The 24,276-nt window shown below is 42.8% G+C and overlaps 2 protein-coding genes across 2 annotated transcripts in view; both read left to right on the top strand.

Annotated features, from left to right (window-relative positions):
* The window catches only part of LOC118429979 (proteasome activator complex subunit 4-like), a 52,479-nt gene extending 44,032 nt beyond the window's left edge, over positions 1-8,447 (top strand). Inside the window, exons 39-48 of the mRNA XM_035840900.1 lie at positions 1-125; positions 1,313-1,599; positions 1,970-2,046; positions 2,571-2,699; positions 3,439-3,594; positions 4,422-4,496; positions 4,963-5,035; positions 5,536-5,550; positions 7,187-7,320; positions 8,256-8,447. The exon at positions 1-125 is cut by the window's left edge and continues 6 nt beyond it. Of these exons, the coding sequence (XP_035696793.1) occupies positions 1-125; positions 1,313-1,599; positions 1,970-2,046; positions 2,571-2,699; positions 3,439-3,594; positions 4,422-4,496; positions 4,963-5,035; positions 5,536-5,550; positions 7,187-7,320; positions 8,256-8,390 (1,206 nt within the window). The 3' untranslated portion in view covers positions 8,391-8,447. The remainder of the gene's footprint in view (positions 126-1,312; positions 1,600-1,969; positions 2,047-2,570; positions 2,700-3,438; positions 3,595-4,421; positions 4,497-4,962; positions 5,036-5,535; positions 5,551-7,186; positions 7,321-8,255) is intronic.
* Positions 8,448-16,626: 8,179 nt separating this feature from the next.
* LOC118426158 overlaps positions 16,627-24,276 on the top strand; it is a 52,819-nt gene continuing 45,169 nt past the window's right edge. The window contains exon 1 of the mRNA XM_035835423.1: positions 16,627-17,131. Coding sequence (XP_035691316.1) covers positions 17,044-17,131 — 88 coding nt within the window. The 5' untranslated portion in view covers positions 16,627-17,043. The remainder of the gene's footprint in view (positions 17,132-24,276) is intronic.

Below are 24,276 nucleotides of genomic sequence, written 5' to 3'. Positions count from 1 at the left end.
TATGTCCTTCAGAGTGCTCTGAACCGGCAGGAGTGGGGAGTGCCCGAGTTGCTGCATCGCCGGCTCACACACCTGGAGCCACCCCTGCCGCATGTGTACAAGAACGTCAGGGACAGGTTAGGCAGGTGAGAACTGATCGGTACCTCTCCCATAGTAAGTGTATACACATGCATACATACACATATTTAAAGAATGATTAAGTTTTTAATTGAGTTTTAGATGAGAATTAAATGAATACATCAAACCTCTTGGTCCAGCATCATGACCACTATCTTCAAGCCACAAGTACTGAGACCAGAAAAACTTAGATACGAGGGTGAGTCAGAAAGTAATGCAAGTGGTTTCATAACAGAGTCGTTCTTTGATCGAATGAGTTGAAATTTGGCACAAAGGTTAAGACATATCTTCTCTTGAGATTGAAATATCAAAATTTGTTGCTCATTATTTTATGAGTGACTGAGCTGCTTTCAAGGTGACCACACCCTTGGTATCCCGTCAGAAGAAAAGAGAGGTCCAATTAACGTACAATTAAGAATATCCCTAAACCAATGTTTGCTATTGTAGGAGACTAAGCCTGCACATGTAATGAGCTGCATTGCTCTATAAGCCAGATGCTTAATTTTAACTCTGAAATCTGAGCAGTTTTTCTTTTTTCGTTGCTGGTGTAGAGTGAGGTATACGCGGTCTTCAGGGTCATGAGATCTGCGGTGTTATTATTAAAACTTTCCGTAGCCTTCTTTTCCATTAACAAAGAGAAATGAAACTCAGCACCCTTTTTGGCCTTTAAACAGTTAATAACTGTGTAAAGTTTCGTTTCTTTTGGTTAATGGAAAAGTAGTCTTTTAACCAACAACTCACGAATTCGTGTATAAATCCAACAGCTCTATAACACAACTTACTGCATCCTAGCAGCTGTAAATAAAGAACCATTACGAGTTTAGAGATGAAAATTGGCACGCAATCTATAGAGACATTTGGTATCATACATGGGTAATTTCAACTTCCTACAGTGATTTTTAGTGGGTCAGATTTAGAGGAATCGCTAGTCTGACAAGGTACTAAGGGTGTGTTCATCTTGAAATCAACTCAGTTGCTCATAAAATAATAAAGACCAGATTTAAAACATTCAATCTCAAGAGGACATATATCGCTACTTTTGTGCCAAATTTCAACTCAATTGATAATAAAACGAGTCTGTTATGAAACCACTTGCATTACTTTCTGACTCACCCTCGTATGTATTATAATGATATATAAAGAATGATTGAGTTTAAGATGAGGACGAAATGAGTATCAAACCTGTTGTTTCCAGTGTGCTGACCAACATCTTCATGTACGAGCTTCCCGCGGAGATCGCCACGGCAACCGGCTCCCCGCAGCGCGGCAAGTTCCTGCAGGGCCTGCTGCCCAAACTCGCCATCCTGGAGACGCTCGACCTGGAGAGGAACGGCAACGGTAACCATGGCAACGGTAGCCAGGGCAATGGTAGCCAAGGCAACAGGAAGGGAGAGGAGCCCATGGAGGTCCAGGACCAGGCACAGGACGGGTCGCTCGGGGAGACGGACGAAAAGAAAGAAGCGATTCAACTCATTAAAACAGGTCAGACAAAACCGCTAAGTTTGTGTAGTTACAAATCCCAGGGCTTACAGTTAGGTCTGTTGAATTGAAGGGAAGATGTGATGTCTCGACAATCTTGCAATCTAATGATGACCTTGACTCCCATCTAATTTTGACTTTGCTTTCTTGCCTGATAAATACCTACCAAGAATTCAATGTCCTTACCTCCCTTGCGCCCTTCCCCACCTTTGTAAAACGTATCTGGCCATCACTTGATGACCTTGCCCCCCTCCCTATCACTTGGTGACCTTGCCCCCCTCCCCATCACTTGATGACCTCGCCCCCCTTTCCGTCACTTGATGACCTTGCCCCCCTCCCCACCCCATGCTAACCTTGCCCTTCTCTGTTCTAGTGATGAAGTGGATGATCAGTGGGCTGGCCAGGATGTACCACGGAGTCTTCCCAGAGCTCTACCAGCTGCTACCTCTGGTAAGCTTCCAACTTGTTACTATTTGTCAAATGGATCCTTTTTGTCCACTACTGAAAGTCAATTAGTGAAAAAAAAATCAGTATACTGGTTCTGAATAGACATACTCAAGAATATAAGTTTTTTTACTGAAACAATTGATATTCCTACCACATACTAAAAACGTGCTATTCCAAAAGATTAAAATTTAGCACTTGAAAAAAAGATGAAGGCATTGTATGGTTGTTGAAATAAACCCTTCATTGAAGTTAGCAACAAACAAACAAACAAACAAGCATCATGTTTTATTTTACTTACTGCTTATTTTAGAACCTCTGGATGGATGGATTCATCTCATGATATACCTGATAAACATTCTGTCAACCATTTATGTCTCTGTCATAATTGTAGACCAAGATACTTTGTGAAATAGTTGCACCTGTACCTTAACCCCTGAACTAGTACCTGTGCCAGATGTTATGTTTTGGTACACATCCCTACTGTAATACAAACCCGGATTGAGCTCCATTCCTTCCCCCCCTGCCAGATCATGCCCCTGGAGAGCACAGAGAAGGATGATGAGCTGCAGAAGGATGCGCAGGTGTGTCTGGCGTGCGTGGCGCAGGCTTACCTGTCACCTGACATCATCCCCACAGCGATGGAGGCCGTCAAACAGGTACAGGAGACTGGTGTTTGCTGCCGTCACAGCAGCGAATTTTTTTTTTCTTTTTTAACGAGATTGTTCAAAGCTAGGTCACGAGACCACTACAAGGCAATGAACTAAGAAGGACGAAATTGTGCACGGACATAGCGGTGGACATTTGTTTTGAAGGCTGATATCTTGTAGACAGGAGGGAAAAAAGAGTCATCAAGAGAGTTCCATAATTGTGCTGTCCGGGGAAAGAAACTGTTGCCGTAGAAGGACTTTTTGGAAAGTGAAATTTTGTTTCTCTTTTCACACTCAACGGTCACCACTAGGGTTGGGTGCCAGTACAATGTACCAGTGCAAAACCATTTTTTTCATGTTTGACCAGTCCAAAAAAATGGACATGAGTTGAAAAAAAACTCAGGGGACCGGTTGACAGAGTAGAAAATGACCAGATTATATCAGCAGGGCTTTTACATGTTTTGATGCTTATTGCAAGAAAAATTTGAGACCGTCACAGTATAACTATCAGCAAGGTTTTACATATTATAATTTTTATTTTGTTTATCAGTCCTGTATGATCCTATGAAGGCATTAACATTGGATAACAGTCCAGGATGGAATTATGATAGCATTAGCACTGGATCACAGTCCTGTATAGACTTGTGATAAGGTTTTACATATCAGGCAGCTAGTATCACGTTATTGTTATTAGGTGGGCAACACAATTGTCTTCAAAACTCTCTCACTGATGATTTCCTGTTTGCAGGTTGCGTTTGGAGGTCTGTGGCGAGCGAGGCTGTCCATCATGACATTCCTGCAGGTGCTGGTGTTCTGTAACCTGTTTCTGGTGCAGGCCAACAAGTCCGTGGTGGCCGATATACGCAAGCTTCTGCTCAAACTGTTACAGGACGAACAACTAGAGGTAGGTACCACAGATTATTGGTGTTCTGTAACCTGTTCCTAGTGCAGGCCAACAAGTCCGTGGTGGCCGATATACGCAAGCTTCTGCTCAAACTGTTACAGGACGAACAACTAGAGGTAGGTACCACAGATTATTGGTGTTCTGTAACCTGTTTCTGGTGCAGGCCAACAAGTCCGTGGTGGCCGATATACGCAAACTTCTGCTCAAACTGTTACAGGACGAACAACTAGAGGTAGGTACCACAGATTATTGGTGTTCTGTAACCTGTTCCTAGTGCAGGCCAACAAGTCCGTGGTGGCCGATATACGCAAACTTCTGCTCAAACTGTTACAGGACGAACAACTAGAGGTAAGTAGGGCAAGACAGCAGATGGTCAATGATAAATCTTGTCACATTTTTGTTAGTCTGTGTGGAGAACATAAAGCGGTGAAATGTTGTCAGAGTAATTTGAATTTTATGAAAGATCATAGTTCTTGATAGTCATTGAAGTGGTGAAATGTTGTCGGAGTAATTTGAATTTTATGAAAGATCATAGTTCTTAATGGTCATGGAATTTTACCAAGTAAGGGATTGCATTCTTTATTTTGGATATTGAACCCTCAAGCATCAGACCTTTGTATGTAAACACATTACCCATCTCACTTGTTAAGAAAAGTACGAGTGATATGACATGCATGGCTAGATAAGTGAGCAATAGCAAAGCTACATTGCACTGCTAGTTAACAAAAAGCGTCATTTCTTGACTGAGGTCAACCAGACAGAAATATTCATAAACTTATGATTGCCATTCATCAACATTTATCAATGCTCTTTCATTGTTTCCCCAGGTTAGAGAAATGGCGGGCACCACGCTTAGTGGCTTCCTACAATGTGGCCTGATCGCCCTGGACAAAGACTTGCAGGTGTGTGGCTCTCTGTGGTGGAAAAACTGTTGCAGATGTGGGATCAAGTCTCTCTTTATTTATTAAGGAGTTACACAAAGAGTTGTCTTGAAGTTACAATCATGGCATTCAACACAGTATCTTGTGTGTGGTCAATGTTGCATTAGAATTTTGTCTGTTGCGTGCACTTTCTCGTCCAACACGACTATATGGAAAGCATATACAAGATCTTGTCCTTACACAAGAACAACGTTATACGCACTAAGGAAGAATGCATTCTTGCCTCCATGCTCCCGAAAATAATTTCATCAGGTTGGTAGATCATAGGACAAAAGAATTTTCTTTTACACAACCAGTTTTTCTCACCTGCTGACGTTTCGATGTCTGTCAGACATCTTCCTCAGAGCTTCTAACTGGAGTTCTGCTTCTCGCCGCTATATGTAGCCGATGTAGCCTCCACACTGTATAAGTTTTGTCCCGTCCTCAGGTTCACTTCAACAAGCTCTGCCACACCAAGTTGCCAAAGAGGAAGAAGCTGACGGATGCAGGGGTGCAGGAAGGTGAGAGTCGTTTCCATGACAACCCTTTTCACTATTGTTTATCTGTCGTTTTAAGTCACAAGGTCGAAGTGTGTAGACTTTGGAAATAAATCCTGTAGAATGTAACATGGTTGGTCAAGTCACATATCTCAGTCTGTACAACTGTGGCAGAAACTACATGTAATATTATATTATGATAATGTTGATACAGAAAAAAGATATATGCTATAGAATAAAGAATACTTGAGGACAGCATGCTCTTCCAAAATACCCGTGAAAGCTAGCTGTTCATTCAGGTCCAAGTTGAAAGGAAGGGCTTCTATAAGCTTAAACAACTTTTCAAAATTGCAATTACTATTGTCCTGATTGCCTCAGTTGTTTTCATTCCAGGACCCATGGCCAGTAAAATAAACTACTGTGTTTGCTCCCTTGTGCTCCATTCTATGCTTTTGTTTTATGTACACTTTTTCTTCTGTCCTGTCACGTTGCCACCGATGTGTGCCCCTTTGCCCTGCTCTCAGGCCCCTCCAGCCAAGGTACGTGCAGTGCTTGCTGCATGCTCCTTCTGTGTGTGTCACATCTTAATGCTCGTACTTGTAAAAAAAAAAAAGTCCCTTTTCCCAGAAAACCTTTATGAGATTTCTTTGCTGGTAATTTTTTTTTTCTGATTTACTCTTAATTTTTATTCATTGTTCCCTTGTTGCTTACCTGTACCTCCAAAGTTGCTTGAAAAATAGGTCAAGCACGATGCAGGTTAAAGAAATAGGTTGAGGCTTAACCAAACTGTTTTGGACTTAAAGATCTTTCTGAATGAAAGTTGAACTATAATGTACAAGTTGAACACAAAAATTGGAATTGAATCCAGATTTTTGACTTTGCTTCTCCAGGCCTTCAGCAATGATCAGTCCACCCCTTCTGTGACGTCACATGCATACAGAACACGTGACTCAGTGAGCCGTGGATAGTTACAATGTCATGTAAATGCACCCCTCCCCTTGTTAAGGACCCCCTTGGCAAACCTTGTACTTATGAACGACTTACCATGGACCATAGTCCTCTTTTCGCCCACAGTAAGTCCAATGGTCTGAAAATGGACTTACTCAGGGAGGACTTACTGCCTAAATTGGTGTAAAGTGCTTACTCTGGATCATCATCATATAATTCTGTGTGAGGATAATAGTCCACCAAAACTAGCACCAACAGCTCTCAGACATGGCAAAATGGGCTGAACTCCCCCTTTGGCACAAATAAGTCCACCTTCAGTCTACATTCATCCTCGTTTAGGTCCAAGGTTTACATGGGCGATGGTTGTAAGGCTCTGGGTTCTGATGTAAATGCCTTCTTTCACTCAATAAAAAACTGTTCTGATTGTGTCCTTCTCCAGCCCTGATCCAGAGGCATGCTGGAGTACTGGGTCTGTGTGCCTGCGTGCTCTCCTATCCCTAAACTGTTTTGATTGTATTGTTCCAGCCCTGATCCAGAGGCATGCGGGAGTACTGGGTCTGTGTTCCTACATTCTCTCCTATCCCTAAACTGTTTTGATTGTGTCCTTCTCCAGCCCTGATCCAGAGGCATGCGGGAGTACTGGGTCTGTGTGCCTGCGTGCTCTCCTATCCCTAAACTGTTTTGATTGTGTCCTTCTCCAGCCCTGATCCAGAGGCATGCAGGAGTACTGGGTCTGTGTGCCTGTGTGCTCTCCTATTCCTAAACTGTTTTGATTGTGTCCTTCTCCAGCCCTGATCCAGAGGCATGCGGGAGTACTGGGTCTGTGCGCCTGTGTGCTCTCCTATCCCTAAACTGTTTTGATTGTGTCCTTCTCCAGCCCTGATCCAGAGGCATGCAGGAGTACTGGGTCTGTGCGCCTGTGTGCTCTCCTATCCCTAAACTGTTTTGATTGTGTCCTTCTCCAGCCCTGATCCAGAGGCATGCGGGACTACTGGGTCTGTGTGCCTGCATTCTCTCCTATCCCTAAACTGTTCTAATTGTGTACTTCTCCAGCCCTGATCCAGAGGCATGCAGGAGTACTGGGCCTGTGTGCCTGTGTCCTCTCCTATCCCTAAACTGTTTTGATTGTGTCCTTCTCCAGCCCTGATCCAGAGGCATGCGGGAGTACTGGGTCTGTGTGCCTGTGTGCTCTCCTATCCCTAAACTGTTTTGATTGTATTGTTCCAGCCCTGATCCAGAGGCATGCAGGAGTACTGGGTCTGTGCGCCTGCGTGCTCTCCTATCCCTACGATGTGCCTGAGTGGATGCCGCAGCTACTGCTAGAGTTGGGAGATCACCTCAACGATCCACAGCCCATTGCGGTACGTTTTGTATTTCCAAATCATCAGTGTAACCTTAAATACTATGTGGACCTTTTTTGTCTTTTTGACACGCTTGAGGGAAGATGGCCAGTGTGGATGACAGAGCCATTATTGTCCTCATGTCAGAAGTCAAATCAGAACATCATAAGTAGTTTTTATTTCTCCCTGTTCATTATTAACTGTCCGAGGTCAGTTTCTAACTAACTTTCGGTTTAAATTTGTTATGCAAGTTCGATCCATGTTCATTTCTTTTATTTGTATTCAGTATCAGTTTCACAGTCTTGAAAAAAAAGACTCCCTGTGCACATAATGCCCAGACAGCTCTATCTCATGCATCCTTTTGCAGCAAGTCCTTTGTCTGAGTTGGCAGTAAAGCAATAGGCAGATATTGGTTCATGGACAATTGAACAACAGATCCTTTTTTAGTAGTTTTACTGAAGATATTCAAACCTCAGAATGACTTCTACCAACATGAATAACTTTCACTTAACATTAAGAATGATTCAAACCTGTGCATACAGTACTCATCACCTGTCTTTCCTGGTCAAGGCCTGTTGAATAGTTACTGTAGTTTCTCCATTATGTCAGATATGACATTGGCTTATCAGTGGGTAGAAAGGTAAATTATTTGTTTATTGAAGTTTTTAACTGTCATACAACACAAAATTTTCTCACCTCGAATTTTCGGTCGTACATCCGTTGACCTTCTTCAGGAGTGATGATTCAATTACTCATCATCAGTCACGTGTCTTTAAGTCACGTGCTCAAAGTAATTGAATCATCACTCTTGAAGACGGTCGACGGATGTACGACCGAAAAATTCGAGGTGAGAAAATTTTGTGTTGTATGACAGTTGAAAACTTGAATTATATATCATATCAACACAGATGAGCTTTCATGCTAAATTATTTGTTTCTTTTGCTCCACACCTGCAGGGAACAGTGAAGAAGACGCTGTCAGACTTCCGTCGCACGCACCACGACAACTGGCAGGAGCACAAGCAGCGCTTCACCGAGGACCAGCTCTGCATGCTCACGGACCTCCTGGTGTCCCCTTCGTATTACGCCTGAGAACGGCGTACTACGTCAAAAAATGCACTACATCAAGTGACGTTGTACTACGTCGAATAATGTTGTATTACGTCAAATAACGTTGTACTACGTCAAATAACGTTGTACTACGTCAAATGATGTTGTACTATGCCTGACAACGTTATACTGCGTCAAATAAAGTTGTACTACGTCGAATAACATTGTACTACGTCTGATAACGTTGTACTACGTCAAATAATGTTGTTCTACATCAAAGAACGTTGTACTACGTCAAATAACGTTGTACTACGTCAAATAACGTTGTACTACGTCAAATAATGTTTTACTACGTCAAATAACGTTGTATTACGTCAAATAACGTCTTACCACATCATCCCCAGATGGTACAGGAGAAAAGTTTGTATCAAACACATCATAATAAAAGAGAAGCAACATCTTGTGCAGAAATTGTCAGGGCCAAATATGTCCTCCTGAGATCGTGAATATGCAAATAATGTGCCATGAAGATCAGATTCAGAATACATTTTCGACAGAGGTTGCATAAACGACCTTGCACCGGGAAGCTGAAGACTCTGTACCCAAGAGCACGGGGGAAAACGGAACGTGCATGTCCTGTCATGGCTGCTACAGGTACACGTTGTATGGTTTGTATCAGCGGCACAAACCATACCTGTAGCAGCGATGGCTGGACAATAATCAGCCTCAACCCCACAGTACGATAAAGATCGCTGTCGATATCACAGTTCTTACGGGGAACTCAAAGTGAAGGCACCCGCCATCTGAATGGGATGGTTAAAACTGCTGACAGTGCAATAAAGCAAATGATCAGGTCAAATGTATCATTTCAGTATTAACGATAAGGTAGTCAAAACAGTATACCCCAAGGCACAACACCAGGGTGGCGAGAAGATTGCATGAAGCATATCTTATGATGTAAAGGAGTTTTTTTTTCTTCGGTTTTTACTGTTTTATTCCATGAATTTCTTGTTTACCTTGATGATTTAGGATGTAGTGTGTACAGAAAAACGTGGAATGTGTGAAGTTATTTTGATGACGTTTATATGTCTTGTTTCAACTTAGTGTGTAGGGAAGTTACTTTAACACTAATAACAGATGCGGGACAACAATCAGTTGGTTTAGTAATGGCTGTCACTTTGTAATCAGGCAGCCACACGAGGATCTCAGTTATGGGCTATTACGATATCTTCTACCTATATACATTATTTTCCGATCCAACATCTGCATTTTCTAACCTCCGTTGTATTTTGTCGATGTTTGTTTCTTTTTTTCTTAGTTTGTAGGCAAAGTTTTTCCTGATGACGTTATCTGTTTCCAGTTGTTGGAGTCTATAGGTTGGAACTCTTTTTAGGGTGTTGTTGCCATGGTAATAACAGGTTTTCCTGCAATTCTTATCATGAGGCCAAGTTGCCAGTGCAGTGGAATTCTGGATTCCATGATGAGTTGTAAACATTGTAAGATACCGAGAATAAAGTATTGAAATGTTCCACTTGTGTCGTATTCAAGTCACAAACAAGATAACTGTTGTTAATCGCTTCATCTCCTGATAGTAAATAGCAAAAAGAAATAACCAATGGTTTTACATGTTATTAATGGCAAACATTTGATACATTGTCTATGTTTGTGCTGGTGTGATACGCCGAAGGGCGGTTATACCGGCTATGTAGATAAAGATATGTGTAGGGTTGAGTAGGATTGCCTACAATGTAATACGGAACGGGTTATGGAGGAAGCGAACTCCTACTGTACTAAGTGTCCATCCACATCAGTAATGCCATGCTTAAAAGCCAGCATAATATTGACATTGTCAACGGTGTTCGGCCGAATCACCAGAGAGTCGAGTGTACAGTATTTTTGGCCTTAAAATCCGTCCTGTTCTATTGGACTGGGATCGGTGATCCAGAAAACATCGGCCAGTCTCGCGCAGCGATTGAGAGGACACTGGTCCCATTCAGGGCTGCGTAATAAACATAACATCGTGTAACTATACAGAGCTAGAGGTTTAGGTGCCTGCACCTTAACTAACATACCTCCCTACCTGTAATATCTGTTGCACATTTTCCCAAGGTGTCACTTTGGTCACGTTTGGTTTCACATGAGTCCATGTGGGTAGGAGATGAAACAACCATTGTTACTTTAAAGGATATAGGAGAATTCTTTTTACACAACCAGCAGGTACTTAAAGTGCTAATTTAAAATTTCAAAGTTGGCTTTAATTCCACTATCAGCATGGTATTTTACGTCTTTTCCAGTGCTAAACTTGAAACCGCCTGTGTGGTAGGATTTACGCATATTCAGTCACAAAATAAGCATATATACTTTGTAAATTTATATCGGTACAGTAGCGGTACACAGTGGCAGTACGCAGCTTTAATCGCACTTCTGCCGAAAATTTCCTTTGAAAAGCTCGAAAGCTCACAGACTCCTTGGGTGAGCTGCTGGGTGGCGCCAGGTTGATGACTAAAAACATTCAATCACGACTCATAAGGCCACGTTGATTTGATTATATGGATGACATCCGCGCTCGCACCAATTTTCTGCCATTTCCAAAAAAAAGAAAAGTTTTCGACCACACAATAAATTGTGCAAAGCAGATGTAAAATGAGCACAAATATTCCGTAGATTGAAAAAAAGTATCAGAAAACAGATAACTAATGCCATATATAGAATGCCAAAATGAATCTAAAGTCAAAGAATAAGATGTGAAAGGACGGAAAGAAAAAAAAAATCTATTGTTGGTTGGGGGAGGTACCAGTACAGAAAATTCAGGTCCAGAGGATCATGGTATACCATACTATGTGTGTTTAGTCCTTTGTTCAACCTTCCTGGCCACTTTGATTTCATACTGAAGGGAACTTTTTTTTTGCCAAACTTTTTTTTTATTCGCTCGCTCGCATCAGTTTTGGAGTTCCCGGAGGATGTCATCCATATAATCAAATCAACATGGCCTAACACATAGCCTGCGCCCAAGACGAAAACCACCCCACCACATTACTCATCATTGATCGGGCACATTTATCATTCCTGACACATCCAGCTCGTTACTCGCGCCATTGGAACAGACTTCCTCATCTATCTACGCTCTTCGGACAACTCACTATACGCTTGTCTGGCAGCTAATTGATGTCTTTCGGCGGGATACATGGAGGGAAATGTACCTCTATATGGAAAACCTACCTTTATATGGCGTAGCACAACATAGGAAATCCGTGTACTTTTCTCACTCTTAATCATTTCCTATTACTGCGCTGATTATGTAGACATCACGTACGAATTAGATCTTACTTATGTCTGGCAGCTTATTGATGTCTTTCGGCGGGATCTATGGAGCAAAATGCTACCTCTATATGGCGTAGCACAACATAGGAAAACCGTATACTTTTCTTACTTCGTCATTTTTCTATTACTGTTTTTCTATTTCTGATTACTTAGACATTACGTACATACTTTGACATCTCTTCATGTTATGCCATCAGTGGATTTCGCATTTAAACAAGCTGAAGTGGGTTACTTCTCATTCAAATACATTAGGTTATCCATCTTAATCTGCTGTTCGTTCTTAAAATGTTTGCCCTTTGTCTTGTAGGTGATATAGATTCCTATCGAGAGGCATCAATTCTGTTTGAACTCTCCTCAACTCCGTAATAAGTATTCCCGGCGTGGGCAGGTGAAACCCAAGGCGCATGGACGTACCCTTTCTTCATTTTCCTCCCGCTTCTGAAGTCTGTGTAGAAATAAAACCCCGCTGGGAGAAGAAAAACCTTCTTTTATTTCCCTGAAGACTGAGAACCTGAAGGTCCTGCCCGCATGATTGCGGACTATTTGGGCAGCTCTTAAATCGCTCTTGGATCGATGTCCTTATACCCCCGCCACATTATATACGATCTGACGGGCGTTCGCCATCCGATTTGCGCTCGATGGTTAATAGCTAGGTCTGTCCTGGATTGACGCACGACTATCAATCGAATGTCGACCGGTACCCTTGCGAGGTACGCACGATTTGCACGAACGATCTGCGACTCGGTAACGAGCGCTGCGATCTCAGAGATCTCCTGCGACATGTTTCGCTGCACCGCGACCATCGTACGAAACCTGAAAATCGCCGGCGATCCCTAAAAATCGCAAGATGATCGTGAGAACACCGGACGTCTTACTTACGAAAATGTCATTTAGAGCTCGTAGACTAGTCTTCCGATCGATTTTCGCTACATATGAGGGGGGTATTGTGGTCACTGTTGACGGCGTATAGCGGTGCAGGTAAGTATCTAACCCGGCGGTAAATATTTCATAAAGCGGCTACAATCCTGTTATTCACCGTCCGTGGTAACGGCAATGAAATGGCAACATCATATGATGTGGCGAAATTGAGTTTGGCAGCCGCTAGATGTCTAAAAAAAAGGTGGACATCACGTGTACAACAACAGTTAGGCCTAGGTCACATGTCCAAACCGGGGCCCGGCCGGGATGTTTTAAGAAGCGAAAAATCAAAATGTATACCTAGAAATACACACATATCATGCCCATGTATCTTATTTTGAAATTTTGTGTATTTTGATGCTTTTCATATCATTCTTTTCGCTCCCCGTCCAGGCCACACTACGGTTTGGAAATGTGACCTAAGCCTAACGCAACAACTACCGGGATTGCTGTAGATATAGACTATGTTGTTTCCCAGTCTATGTCACTCCATGAGCCACTATACTTAAACCGTTAATGATTCATCGATATATGTAGCAGGCAGTACGGGTATAATCTCCAACTAGATCCACGGTGGCGTAATATATACATAATGTAGTTTCAAATCCACCATAGGGTGCACTTTTGACTTCATTTGGCCGGCTATACTCCTTGGCCAGCTTTGATATTATCTTAATGGCACCGTAGGATCTGCTTGGAGATTAGTACGGGTGATCCTTTCATCTTGATGAAGTCCGCTGGATGTACGTCTCTAATGAGAGACCTCGGTTATAAGCCGAACGATAAGTCCACTCAATGTTACTACATGCATGATTCACACCGTTAGCGGGCTACGTCCAGAACTACCGTGGACATTGCTGCAGTTGAGATTAGCGCTACAGATGCTTCGGTACTTATACCTTAAATACGTACATCATGCATTATCGAACGGAGAACCATTGCATTAGCCCTCCAATTACTGCCGCAAATGGAGAGGCAGCAGGAGAGTGTGGGGGCGTTTTCCTGGGTCTTCCTTCAGACATCCGTGTCATACGAATGAGCTCAGATGACAGACCGACATTTTTCATATCCTATCATATCATATCAAACAAATGGGTCCAACTATTTAGAGGTCAATAGACAAATATGGGAATAGAGAGGCCAGGTAAGCCTCTGTTTCTGACTTAGGCAGAAGAGATGCTGCCACAGTGAGCGTAGTTCAGTGCCAAGAAGTGGTCAATGGCCTTGCACTGAGCAAACTCGTTAAAAAAAGCAATATTTTGCAATATCGCAATACCTACATGGAAACTATTTGAATAGTCATCAGTGCTTCCTTCCAGGTGCTACGGTATCACATGTAGTTTATATACTCTGAGACTTATTGTAGTAGTTTGTCATACATTGCACCGTGTGCATGTGTTGTGCAATAAAGTTCATGTGGCAAGCTGCGACATGCTGAACACAAGTTCAACGGGCACTTTGGCTCGTTCTCATTTAAATGTCAAAAATGCTGTTGCCTGACTTAACGACTTGGTATTGAGCAAATTATAGACAACATCATAGTTTTTCCACTACCCCTGTACATGTACTGTTTTGCAAAAGATGCACCACAACATTCATATTGGTTAATGGCTTGGAAGATTATTATAGCCTCGGATGGGATTTTAACCCCCAAAAATGGCTGTCACCTGAGAAGAAACGAAGAATTCATTTAGTAGCCATTTTTTCTAACCAAAAATGTAACAATTTAGTTCCCAGAATAATTGTTCGGCAGATGAAACTAGCTACCCAGTCCCTCTCCCCGATCACATCAGATCGCTCCTGTCACTGATCTTGGAGGCTATGTGAGGTGGTTTATGCCTGTCGCCAAATTCGGTAACAAATGTTACTGGTCAAACTGCTCCCGAACTCCAGCCAACCTGAGTCGGCTAAGGGTTGGCTGGTGTTCGGGAGCTAAATTCGGCTATGTGTAAACTAGGCTTTAGCCTAACCCAGAGGATTATTCCATATATATAATGGACTCATACTGAACAGCTTTTACCAAGCCCTGTATCAAACTTGCGGCAAATCCGGGTTAATGGCTCAATACGGGTTATAAGGCCCCCTTTCCACTGGACGGCGATCGTGCTGCGCTCTCTTCGATTTAATACGAAACGTAAAAGTGTGACTGAAGAGGCAACAGAACTCACAAAGCGTAAAAAAGATTCGTTGTTTTTTTCTATAAAAAAATCGTTGAGCGATCTGTCAAATTTTAGGTCGCAGAGACAGCGCAGAGAGAGCGCAGAGAGAGCGCCGTCCTGGTGGAAAGGGGGCCTTGATAATTAGTCCTGAATCATTTTCCCGGCGCAGATTTATCGGGAACGGCTGACCTGACCGTCACAGCATCGGGCCCGACTGGCGTGTGGTGCGGCACAGGCGGACCATAATTGATTCTTAATGTGCTAGGACCAACCATGCGTGACGGAATTTATCTGTTTCTGCGTTTTCACCTGTGCTAGGGAGACTTTAATCCTGTTTATTACCTCCATGAAAAATGGTGGTGTTGTTTTTGTTGTGTCTGCTTGTGTGTTTTGTGTTTCCAGACGTTTTTAATAGCAATGAATGTTTTACTAAGGTTTCCTCCCTGGCTAAATTGGCATATTGACCCTCCATTGTTTTCTCAAGAATTGAGTTATGACGAAGAATAAAAACTGGGCACATAGAATTCTAAATATGATTTTTTGACCATATATATGGTGTCATAAAGTTCTATTGCTCCTTTTATAATTTTTTTCTGAGAGAAAATACAGCACTTTGGTACATACCACTGCAATGAAACTATGTTTTCCATGTACATAATGATGAAAGCTACAGACGTAGTTTAATCATGTTTATTACCTCCATGAAAAATGGAGGTGTTGTTCTTGTTGTGTCTGGTTGTCGGTGTGTATGTCTGCTTGTTTTGTGTTTCCAGACGTTTTTAATAGCAATGAATGTTTTACTAAGGTTTCCTCCCTGGCTTAATTGGTATATTGACCCTCCATTGTTTCTCATTAATGAATTAAAAAAAGAATGGAGTTATAACGAAGAATAAAAACTGGGCACATAGAATTCTAAATATGATTTTTTTGACCATATAGATGGTGTCATAATGTTTTATTGCTCCTTTTATAATTTATTTTCTGAGAGAAGAAGAAATTTGGTACATACCACTGCAATGAAACTATGTTTTCCATGTACATAATGATGAAAGCTACAGACGTAGATTGTCAACGAGATTACACCTTGATACCTGTTAATTATCTGCAACTCCAAACAATTAGTAGGTACCAAGATGTGCGACCGCACGTTTGTAGCTTTTATCAGATTATAGACTCCTAGCGGCTTATCTCGGTACTGCAATAGTATATTTTGTCCTTGACATGCAACAGTCTTGTTAGCTGGGTGTATACGTTGGTCTAGCGTACAGTCTATGTATATCTTGCAATAATATTGTAAACACATTCCGATTGGCTGTGATAACAAGATTTTCTTCACACATTTCGGTAGGAAGGTACGACAAAGGTATTTCATTCACTCATTCATCGATCGAGGTGAGTTTTTTCCGCAGAGAATCATGTTTTTGCGAAGAACCATTCTCAGTCTTTGATATGGTGAAAGATAGTGGATGCTATCGAAAACGCCTGACTATTTAGATCCTATTCAGTCGCTTGGTTTATTTTCTGTTACGCAATGTTCTACCATGCTATCAAACCTTCACCGACGTACTTTACTTTGTAATAATGTGGCGTTATATGTGCGATGCCTTTCACTTGCCTTACGTCACAAAACGGAATATGTAACCTTTGTCCTCCACCAATGTGACATTTTGACTCCTTTTTAGAGGGAGGTCAAGAATATTACCAGGCATCTAAGAAAGGCCACTTACGCTGAAGGCAATGGAACAAGTGCCACCCTCTTAATGTCCCACGTCTTGAAAAGGTGCGACGTTATAGATAGGACGACATCACGTACAATAGGGTTAGTAAATTCTGCCATCCATTCGGCTGTCGGAGTCGGCAGTCAGAGCCGAGACCTCATGCATAGTAATGAAGAGTGCGCGGGGAACGCAGGCAGGCGTTAAATTGACTTTCTCCATTCCGCTGATCGCGCCAGGATCCGGCGCATGCAGAGAAACGGGATGCATAAGCTGGGCGGCCTATTGCGTCGTGCGTAGGACTGACTGACTGATGGCGTAACGTTACGCGTTTTCGGGCCTGCGTCGTACCGACCGGCCCCTCCCTACACACTAGTGCTGCACCCGCGTCCTCTGTACATCACATTCCGGGACACGCGCCAGCCTGGACTTGACAGGTTCCGGCTGTTTTTCCAGGAAAAAAAAAGAACAAAGGGTCGTACTTTTCTCGGCGAGAAGAAGGTGAGAAGAAGATTGGTTCAGAGTCAAGGTGAGAGGGCATGATCACGTGACTGAATACGTTAACGTGTGGAGGAAGCAAAGATGGAGCCAGGTGGGAAGATGCAGCGGAGGAAGGGAGGCGCTCCATCTGCGGGACCGGTCGGAGCGCTCATCCTGCTCGCTCTTCTCGGTAAGTCCGACCGCTCCTCGTTCTGTCTCCTTCCCTTGCTGTTACGTAGAGTTGTTGGCGGGCAGGGAAAATGTACGTGCCCTGTAGTGTTAGATTTCTACCATAGAGACTGAGCTATACAAGCAGGTACGTGGTCGGTACTCTACACCGTAGCATCTTCCTATACGACCACTCAGGGACTAGCCGAGTTACTAAGTGTACTCTGTTCATAGTTACCACAGGAGCCCTCCATTCGCGTGTCAGACTGTGATATTAACTGCGTTTTCCTCTTGGAGCATTTATCCTTCACATGCGACATGTAGAGGAAAAATAGGCGGGACCGCAGAGGGTATCAATCCAACCCTAATCACGCGCAAAATCCTGCCGTGCAGATCAGTCTATGTTAAAACCAAACTGAAATCCACCTCTCTGCAGAAAAAAAGGACATTTTAACCCACACGGGGCGCGAAATGGACAGCAGAAAGATGCTGAGGATTCTCCTGAGAGTCTGGACTCTTGTGGATAGCGAGCTATGTATGCAGCTAATTTCATATTAAGGGGTAACCATATTAAGTCAGCTGTACATTTGTGGGGGGCCTCGGAGAATGATGGAATTACCCTTTGTGATTCCATTACAATTATTTCCCCATTACCATCATTGGCCTCGGTGTGGACAGCATTCTAATTACAGCCGGCGGTGCGGGGGCCGGTTAGGCGGTCATGTCAGGACTGGCTGATGCACGGGGAAGTAAGTTTGTAAACCAGCAGCATTAAACCGGGCATGAACGTCCCCATTTCCATCTGCAGGGTACGTCAGTGGCAAGGCAACGTCTTGAAAATGCAGATTTTGGTAGATAAGAGGTACTTTTCCCACGAATCCCATGGCTACTGCTGCAAACGTCCCATCACAGAAATCCCTGCCTTAGTCCAAGGTAAATAACATCCCGGCTTCGATTGCTCCCTCTGGCCAAGGAGGTTAAAAAGTGATTCTTTAACCTCCTTGCTCTGGCGTTATGCTCACCTCAACGGCACCCGAATGGGCCGCTATTTATTTTTTACCGGTTCCCCGAGACCTCTCCTGCACATCCACGTTTCTAAATGTTACTTACAGTTAGGTCGAATCGATACGTATCGGGGTAAATTAATTGCGGTGCGAGGAGTGAATTCCAGCCGGAGTCTATCCGTCCCCCGGAGGGGGGGGACCCACCACCAGATAGCTTACGATGTTTGACGCGGCTGCCGCACCGCGCATTGATTTTTTATGGGCCCCGAGAGGGCTGGGAAACATCATGCAAATTAAATCAGCGATCATGTTTTCGGTGAGGCCGCTCGTACAATATACTGACAGGGCTACGGTCGCACAGGGACTATCCGGGTAGCGAGCTGCTAAACGGGATCGTGGATAAAACCTTTTTGGGAAGCAACGGTACTCTCCAAGCAGTTAGGTTAGGCATGGAAAGGTTTATCTGCATTTCGTTTAACAGCTTGCAACTACTCTCCAAGCAGAGGTTAGTCTCTGGCTGTGTTTTTTTAACGTTTTTTTAGTCGTTTTTATCGGGCTTTCTATTTTGTATTGTATCTTGTAACACAGGTCCTGGCACATATGATCCCCGTGAAATCAGATCTGCTATACAAAATCCTGGATAAATCTTTCCACGAAAAACCTTGACACAGGCAGAAACCATTTCAAGCTCCTGGCGCGAACGATCAATGTGAAGCTAGATCTTTATTTATTTATTTATTTGTTCAGCTGTTTACAAACAGCCAGGGCTGCCCAACTAGCCGTAGGCTATTGCTAAGGGCTAAACCTGTACATGTTCGCACATGTTAGCAAAGCTAGATCTAGAAGCTAGATTTGGTAAACAGAATCGCAGATAAAGCATTTCTACGGGAAGCCATAGGGAGAGGCTAAACCTGTCTACCCAGAGCGATTGGAGCGCACGATCAATGGGAAATCAGTCACACACGCCCCTGTTGTCTAAAAGATCTCAGAGCGATACTTGCTGCCTTTCTATCCGAAAGTTAGCACTCTCACGGCGCTGCCCACGAAACATACTCAATTCCCACCGTGAAATGACAGGGTGTGAAGGAACGACAAAGAAAGAGATTAGAAAGATAGCTCTACCTCTTGAGAATGAGTAACTGGTGCGTACGTTCAATGCGAAATCAGTCACACGCGCTCCTCTTGCCTAAACGATCTCAGGGCGATACTTGCTGCCTTTCTATCCGAAAGTTAGCACTCTCACGGCGCTGCCCACGAATACTCAATTCCGTCCGTGAAATCACAGAGTGTGAAGTAACGACAAAGAAAGAGATTAGAAAGATAGCTCTACCTCTTGGGAGTGAGTAACTGGTGCGTACGTTCAATGCGAAATCAGTCACACACGCTCCTCTTGCCTAAAACGTCTCAGGGTGACGCCCGCTGCTTTTTCATCCTGAACTAAGCTGAAGCAAGCAGTCTCAAGACGCTCTGCGTGAAATTCGAAAATACTTCCTCTCTTTAAATCACTGGATGTGAAGAAACTACAAAGAGCTTTAAAACATAGGTGTGCGTCTGGGGGGGGGGGGGTCAAGGTTTGGGCGCTCCACGGCCTAAAAGGGACATCTATCTTACGCCAAAAAGTAGTCACTCAAGCAACGGTCAGACGTTTCAACGACTATCCAGCAGTTTTCGTCAGTGACACTGAAGAGATCTTGTTGGAGAGGGTTTATGTATACTAGCTGTGAATTGATATGTGAAAGAGATCTAGTTGAAGAACAGGTTTATCCTAACTATGAATCAATATATAAAACTGGGTGGAAGACAATTTCATAAAGGTCCAAAAGCGATTTCTATCTTAGTTACCACGGGGGCCAACCTTGGTGCTGAAATACATGGTGTTGTTAAAGAGGCATTCCACTCAACGCGGGAGTGTCATTTTCCGATAGACATTAATTTTAGGAAGTAATAAATGCATACTACATCGCATTATACGAAAAAGTACCCGGTTGCTCCACGTGCCTCAAAAGCATTCAGTCTTCTTCTTAACTCCCCCTAATTGACTACCCTCTAATTGAATTAATCCTATGGCTGAATACAATGCAAAACTTTTAGGTATGGTTACAAAACTAATTTCAGGATCGCTAAGGAATATATTCTTGTTATGTGTTCTTTGCTATCTTGTAAGCAATTTGCCTTCTCGGTGTGCTTAGCGATCCTCATTTATTCCGAAAATAAGCACGATAAACAAAGTGTCTATGCGTATAGGGAATGCATGGGTAGGGTATGCATGGGTTTAGTGAGTGTCATATTGTTTTACAAAACACGCATCGCGCAATGTGAATTCCACAAAATTCGGCTGATTATTTATTCATTGACACATTATCTATTGGAAAACACCGCCTCCTTCTAGCTGGAGTGGAATGCCCCTTTAATGGCTAATAGATGGCGATTGATTTTGTTCTCCAGCTCTGCTTTTGCGTTGTACTTTCTTATTTGATCATTTTTGTGAAGTTATACTGATTGCAAGTGTCCTTTAAATAGATTACTTGCTATTTATAGCACTAGTTTACAAGTTCTATCGCATAGCACTGCTTACACAATATGGCATCCCATTATGGACCTATCCCAAAACCCCGCCCTCTGTTCGATCATATTCGTTATGTTTCGAACAAAACTCCGTCAAAAATAGCCATTTCTGTCCCACGGGGGCAGTTTTTGACGGACGTGTTCGAAATAAAAAAGGGGGTTCTATTTGTTCGATATGGCGTTCGACAGGATCGGTCCATTCTGTGCGTTGCCTGAATAAAACCAGACCATAAGCGTTCCCGCCACACGTCACATGTCGAATATGGAAGTGTAGCCCTTGGAGTGAATGGACCGATCCCAAAGCCCCTCCCCCTGTTCGATCATATTCGTTATATTTCGAACACCTCCGTCATAAATAGCCATTTCTGTCCCACGAGGGCAGTCTTTGACAGACGTGTTCAAAATAGAATAGGGGGTACTATTTGTCCGATATGTTGTTCGACAGGATCGGTCCATTCCGTGCTTTACCTGAATAAAACCAACCTATAAGCGTTCCCGCCACACGTCACATGTCGAATATGGAAGTGTAGCCCTTGGAGTGAATGGACCGATCCCAAAGCCCCTCCCCCTGTTCGATCATATTCGTTATATTTCGAACACCTCCGTCATAAATAGCCATTTCTGTCCCACGAGGGCAGTCTTTGACGGACGTGTTCAAAATAGAATAGGGGGTACTATTTGTCCGATATGTTGTTCGACAGGATCGGTCCATTCCGTGCTTTACCTGAATAAAACCAACCTATAAGCGTTCCCGCCACACGTCACATGTCGAATATGGAAGTGTAGCCCTTGGAGTGAATTGACCGATCCCCAAGCCCCTCCCTCTGTTCGATCATGGTTCTATTTCGAACACTTCTGTCAAGTATAAGCCATTTCTGTCCCACGGGGGCAGTTTTTGACGGACGTGTTCGAAATAGAATGAGGGGTTCTATTTGTTCGATATGGTGTTCGGTCCATTGAAATCCTCTCACAGTACAAACGCTACACAGCTTTGCTTAATGCATCGTAACTATAAAGTTTCCAATAAACAAGAAGACACCCGTGCAAGGGTCGGGAACCCGGGACTGGCTCTCCGGGCTTATTGCCTGTTCGGTGGCGCGAAGGTTCACAACAGGATGGACATAAAGCCGCGACCTTTGACCTCCCGAGCTGTAGGCTTATTATGAGCGCCAGGGGAGGATGTTTGTCACGTAGTGGTGAGGGTGTTCGGGCGATAACAGAGGAATATTCGTTTTGTTATTCATTCGAAAAGTATAGAAAAAGTACACGCAGATGCGACAAAATGGTGGCTCGAGGTTGTGATATACTTGTGTACATCAGGAAGAAAATAGTACAAAATGATAAAACATTTGAATAATGTCAGATGTAAAAACAGTTGAGTTCTTTTGAGAAGTGAGTAAATTCGCCTTTCACTGCCGCAAAAGAAGTCGAACCCAACAAAATCAGTAACATGAATGGTTTAGAATTTCGTATAACACAGGATGCTGTTCGTAATATCATAGTAGTTTTTATCATAACATGCATATGTGATGCTTGCAACTACCCCTCGGGCATGTATTGTCAATAAACTTTTCACTGTGTGTACGCAAAAGCCTAGATTATTCCAGATCCAAAGAGGCACGAAAGAGTGTAGAACTATTTTCGAATAGTCAATAGACAAAGCCAAAGGCTTAACGTCTAGTAGAAATATACTTCCACCATCTGCACCCGAATTTGGTGGAAGTGAACCTGTGAAAATGTTCTTTCTTACCTCCCACTTACGCAGATCAGTGATACTAACATGCTTGTCTCGTGACTGAGACGACAAGATGTCGTCTGACAGATGACTTGATTTAAGACATCGATCTCCTTTAGTTTTCTTGTATCACGAGATGCTGAGACACGAGGGAGATATGCGACATCGATACTCCCGTGTAACGTCCCGAACGATGAAACATCTCTTTCTCTTGGGCCGTTTCTGTTTATTGAATGACATCTTCATGTCTTTGCATCTTGCTTTGTCTACTAACGTGCGTTCTGGGATGTCTACCACGCCCAGAAATGCACGTTCTCGACAGCTTATCGGGTTTCCTTATTTTGGTTCTTAGAATTCGCCCCCTATGATTAGCGCAGCGCTGCAAGAGCAACCCTTTTCAATATAGTTTATATATAGCTTTCATCTTAGGCAGTCATGTTCAAAATGGCAGCTCTGTATCTCATACCGTATTTCACTCTTGAATGCCGTCGATGATCGACTCTACGTTGACAGCTGTATTCCTATTAACGAGTCCGACGGCTATGCCGGAATACATTACATAGCAGGCGTTTTCCTGCTGTAGGAGTGGCATTGATTAAAGGGCCACATTAGTATGTAGTCAGCGGGAAAATGGCGGAATTGTAGAGGCTGTCAGAGGGATTACTGTTCTTTGTATTCCCTGGGATAGAATGAATTCCAGCATTGTAGACCTACAGCAACACAATGGCAATGCACTGCGAGGATCCGTATCACTGTCATGCTTTCAAAACTATGATAATTGTGATATTATTCATATTTTTATTGATTATACATGTTTCCGTGATTCATATTTTTATTGATTATACATGTTTCCGTGATTGACTTAATACCAATTCGTCTTGTTTCCTTCTAATTGCTTCCCTTATCCAACCTATATTTCTGTATAACTGTGTTATTACCTTGTGTAATTGTTTATTCATCTGTGTTATTGTTATTGAGGAGTGGGTTTCTTGCAAGCATTTTTGTTTGTTTCTCTTTATTCCATCCTCAAAAAGTAAATGTGATTTTAAAACATCTTACGGAGACATCCACAGAGATGATGCAAGTATAGCATCAGGACTTGTGTGTAGAGGGGGTAGGATGAAAACTGTTGGACAGATGCACATGGAAACATCATAACAAGGTTTATTGACACGACAAAAAGTACCGTGACTCTCGTATCGTCAAGTATAAACTACAAAACAAAGTTGAATACAAAATAAATCTTCAAAACTCTACTAACTAAACAATATAGGATACTTAGAAAACCTCTATACAATCAGGGCATGGGGCTAAACATGGGTGTCACCGTCTTTTCTAATCTATCTATTATAAGCAGTATGAAGGCTGTCTGATCTAAAGATATAGTCACATCTACTTCTGGTATCGAGTATCTTGAAATCTATAGTATTTAGACATAGGAATGTGAATAACGTATTACTTAACATATCATACATAGGGTACTTCTTGACGAAATGAAATTCACTTTCAATTTTCTTTGGACAAAATGGCCAGAACGCTTGGGCTACATTGTGGTATCTTCCTGTTTCTACATCAAATTCTTCATATCAGCCCCATCACAGCCCGCCCTTATCCCGAGAGACTGATTGTCGTGCCTGTAATAGCATCTTTAATGAACATGATTAGTCATCTTTTACTCGCTGCATAGATAATTGAAAGCCGGCAGATGTGGCTCTTCATGAAGAATGAAGAAGATTGGTGGGACTGATCTATTTTCCCCTGTTTCCCTCTTTTACGTTCGGAAAATGCAATGCAGTGGATAAATATTAATGTGAAGATTATCCTTGCACCCCTAGCAGGCTCTACGAGTCGTTTTTCTATGGT

This window comes from Branchiostoma floridae, chromosome 1, assembly GCF_000003815.2.
Source record: "Branchiostoma floridae strain S238N-H82 chromosome 1, Bfl_VNyyK, whole genome shotgun sequence".
Lineage (NCBI taxonomy): Eukaryota > Metazoa > Chordata > Leptocardii > Amphioxiformes > Branchiostomatidae > Branchiostoma > Branchiostoma floridae.
Note: the sequence above shows the minus strand (reverse complement) of the source record. Positions and strands in the feature narration are given on the sequence as shown.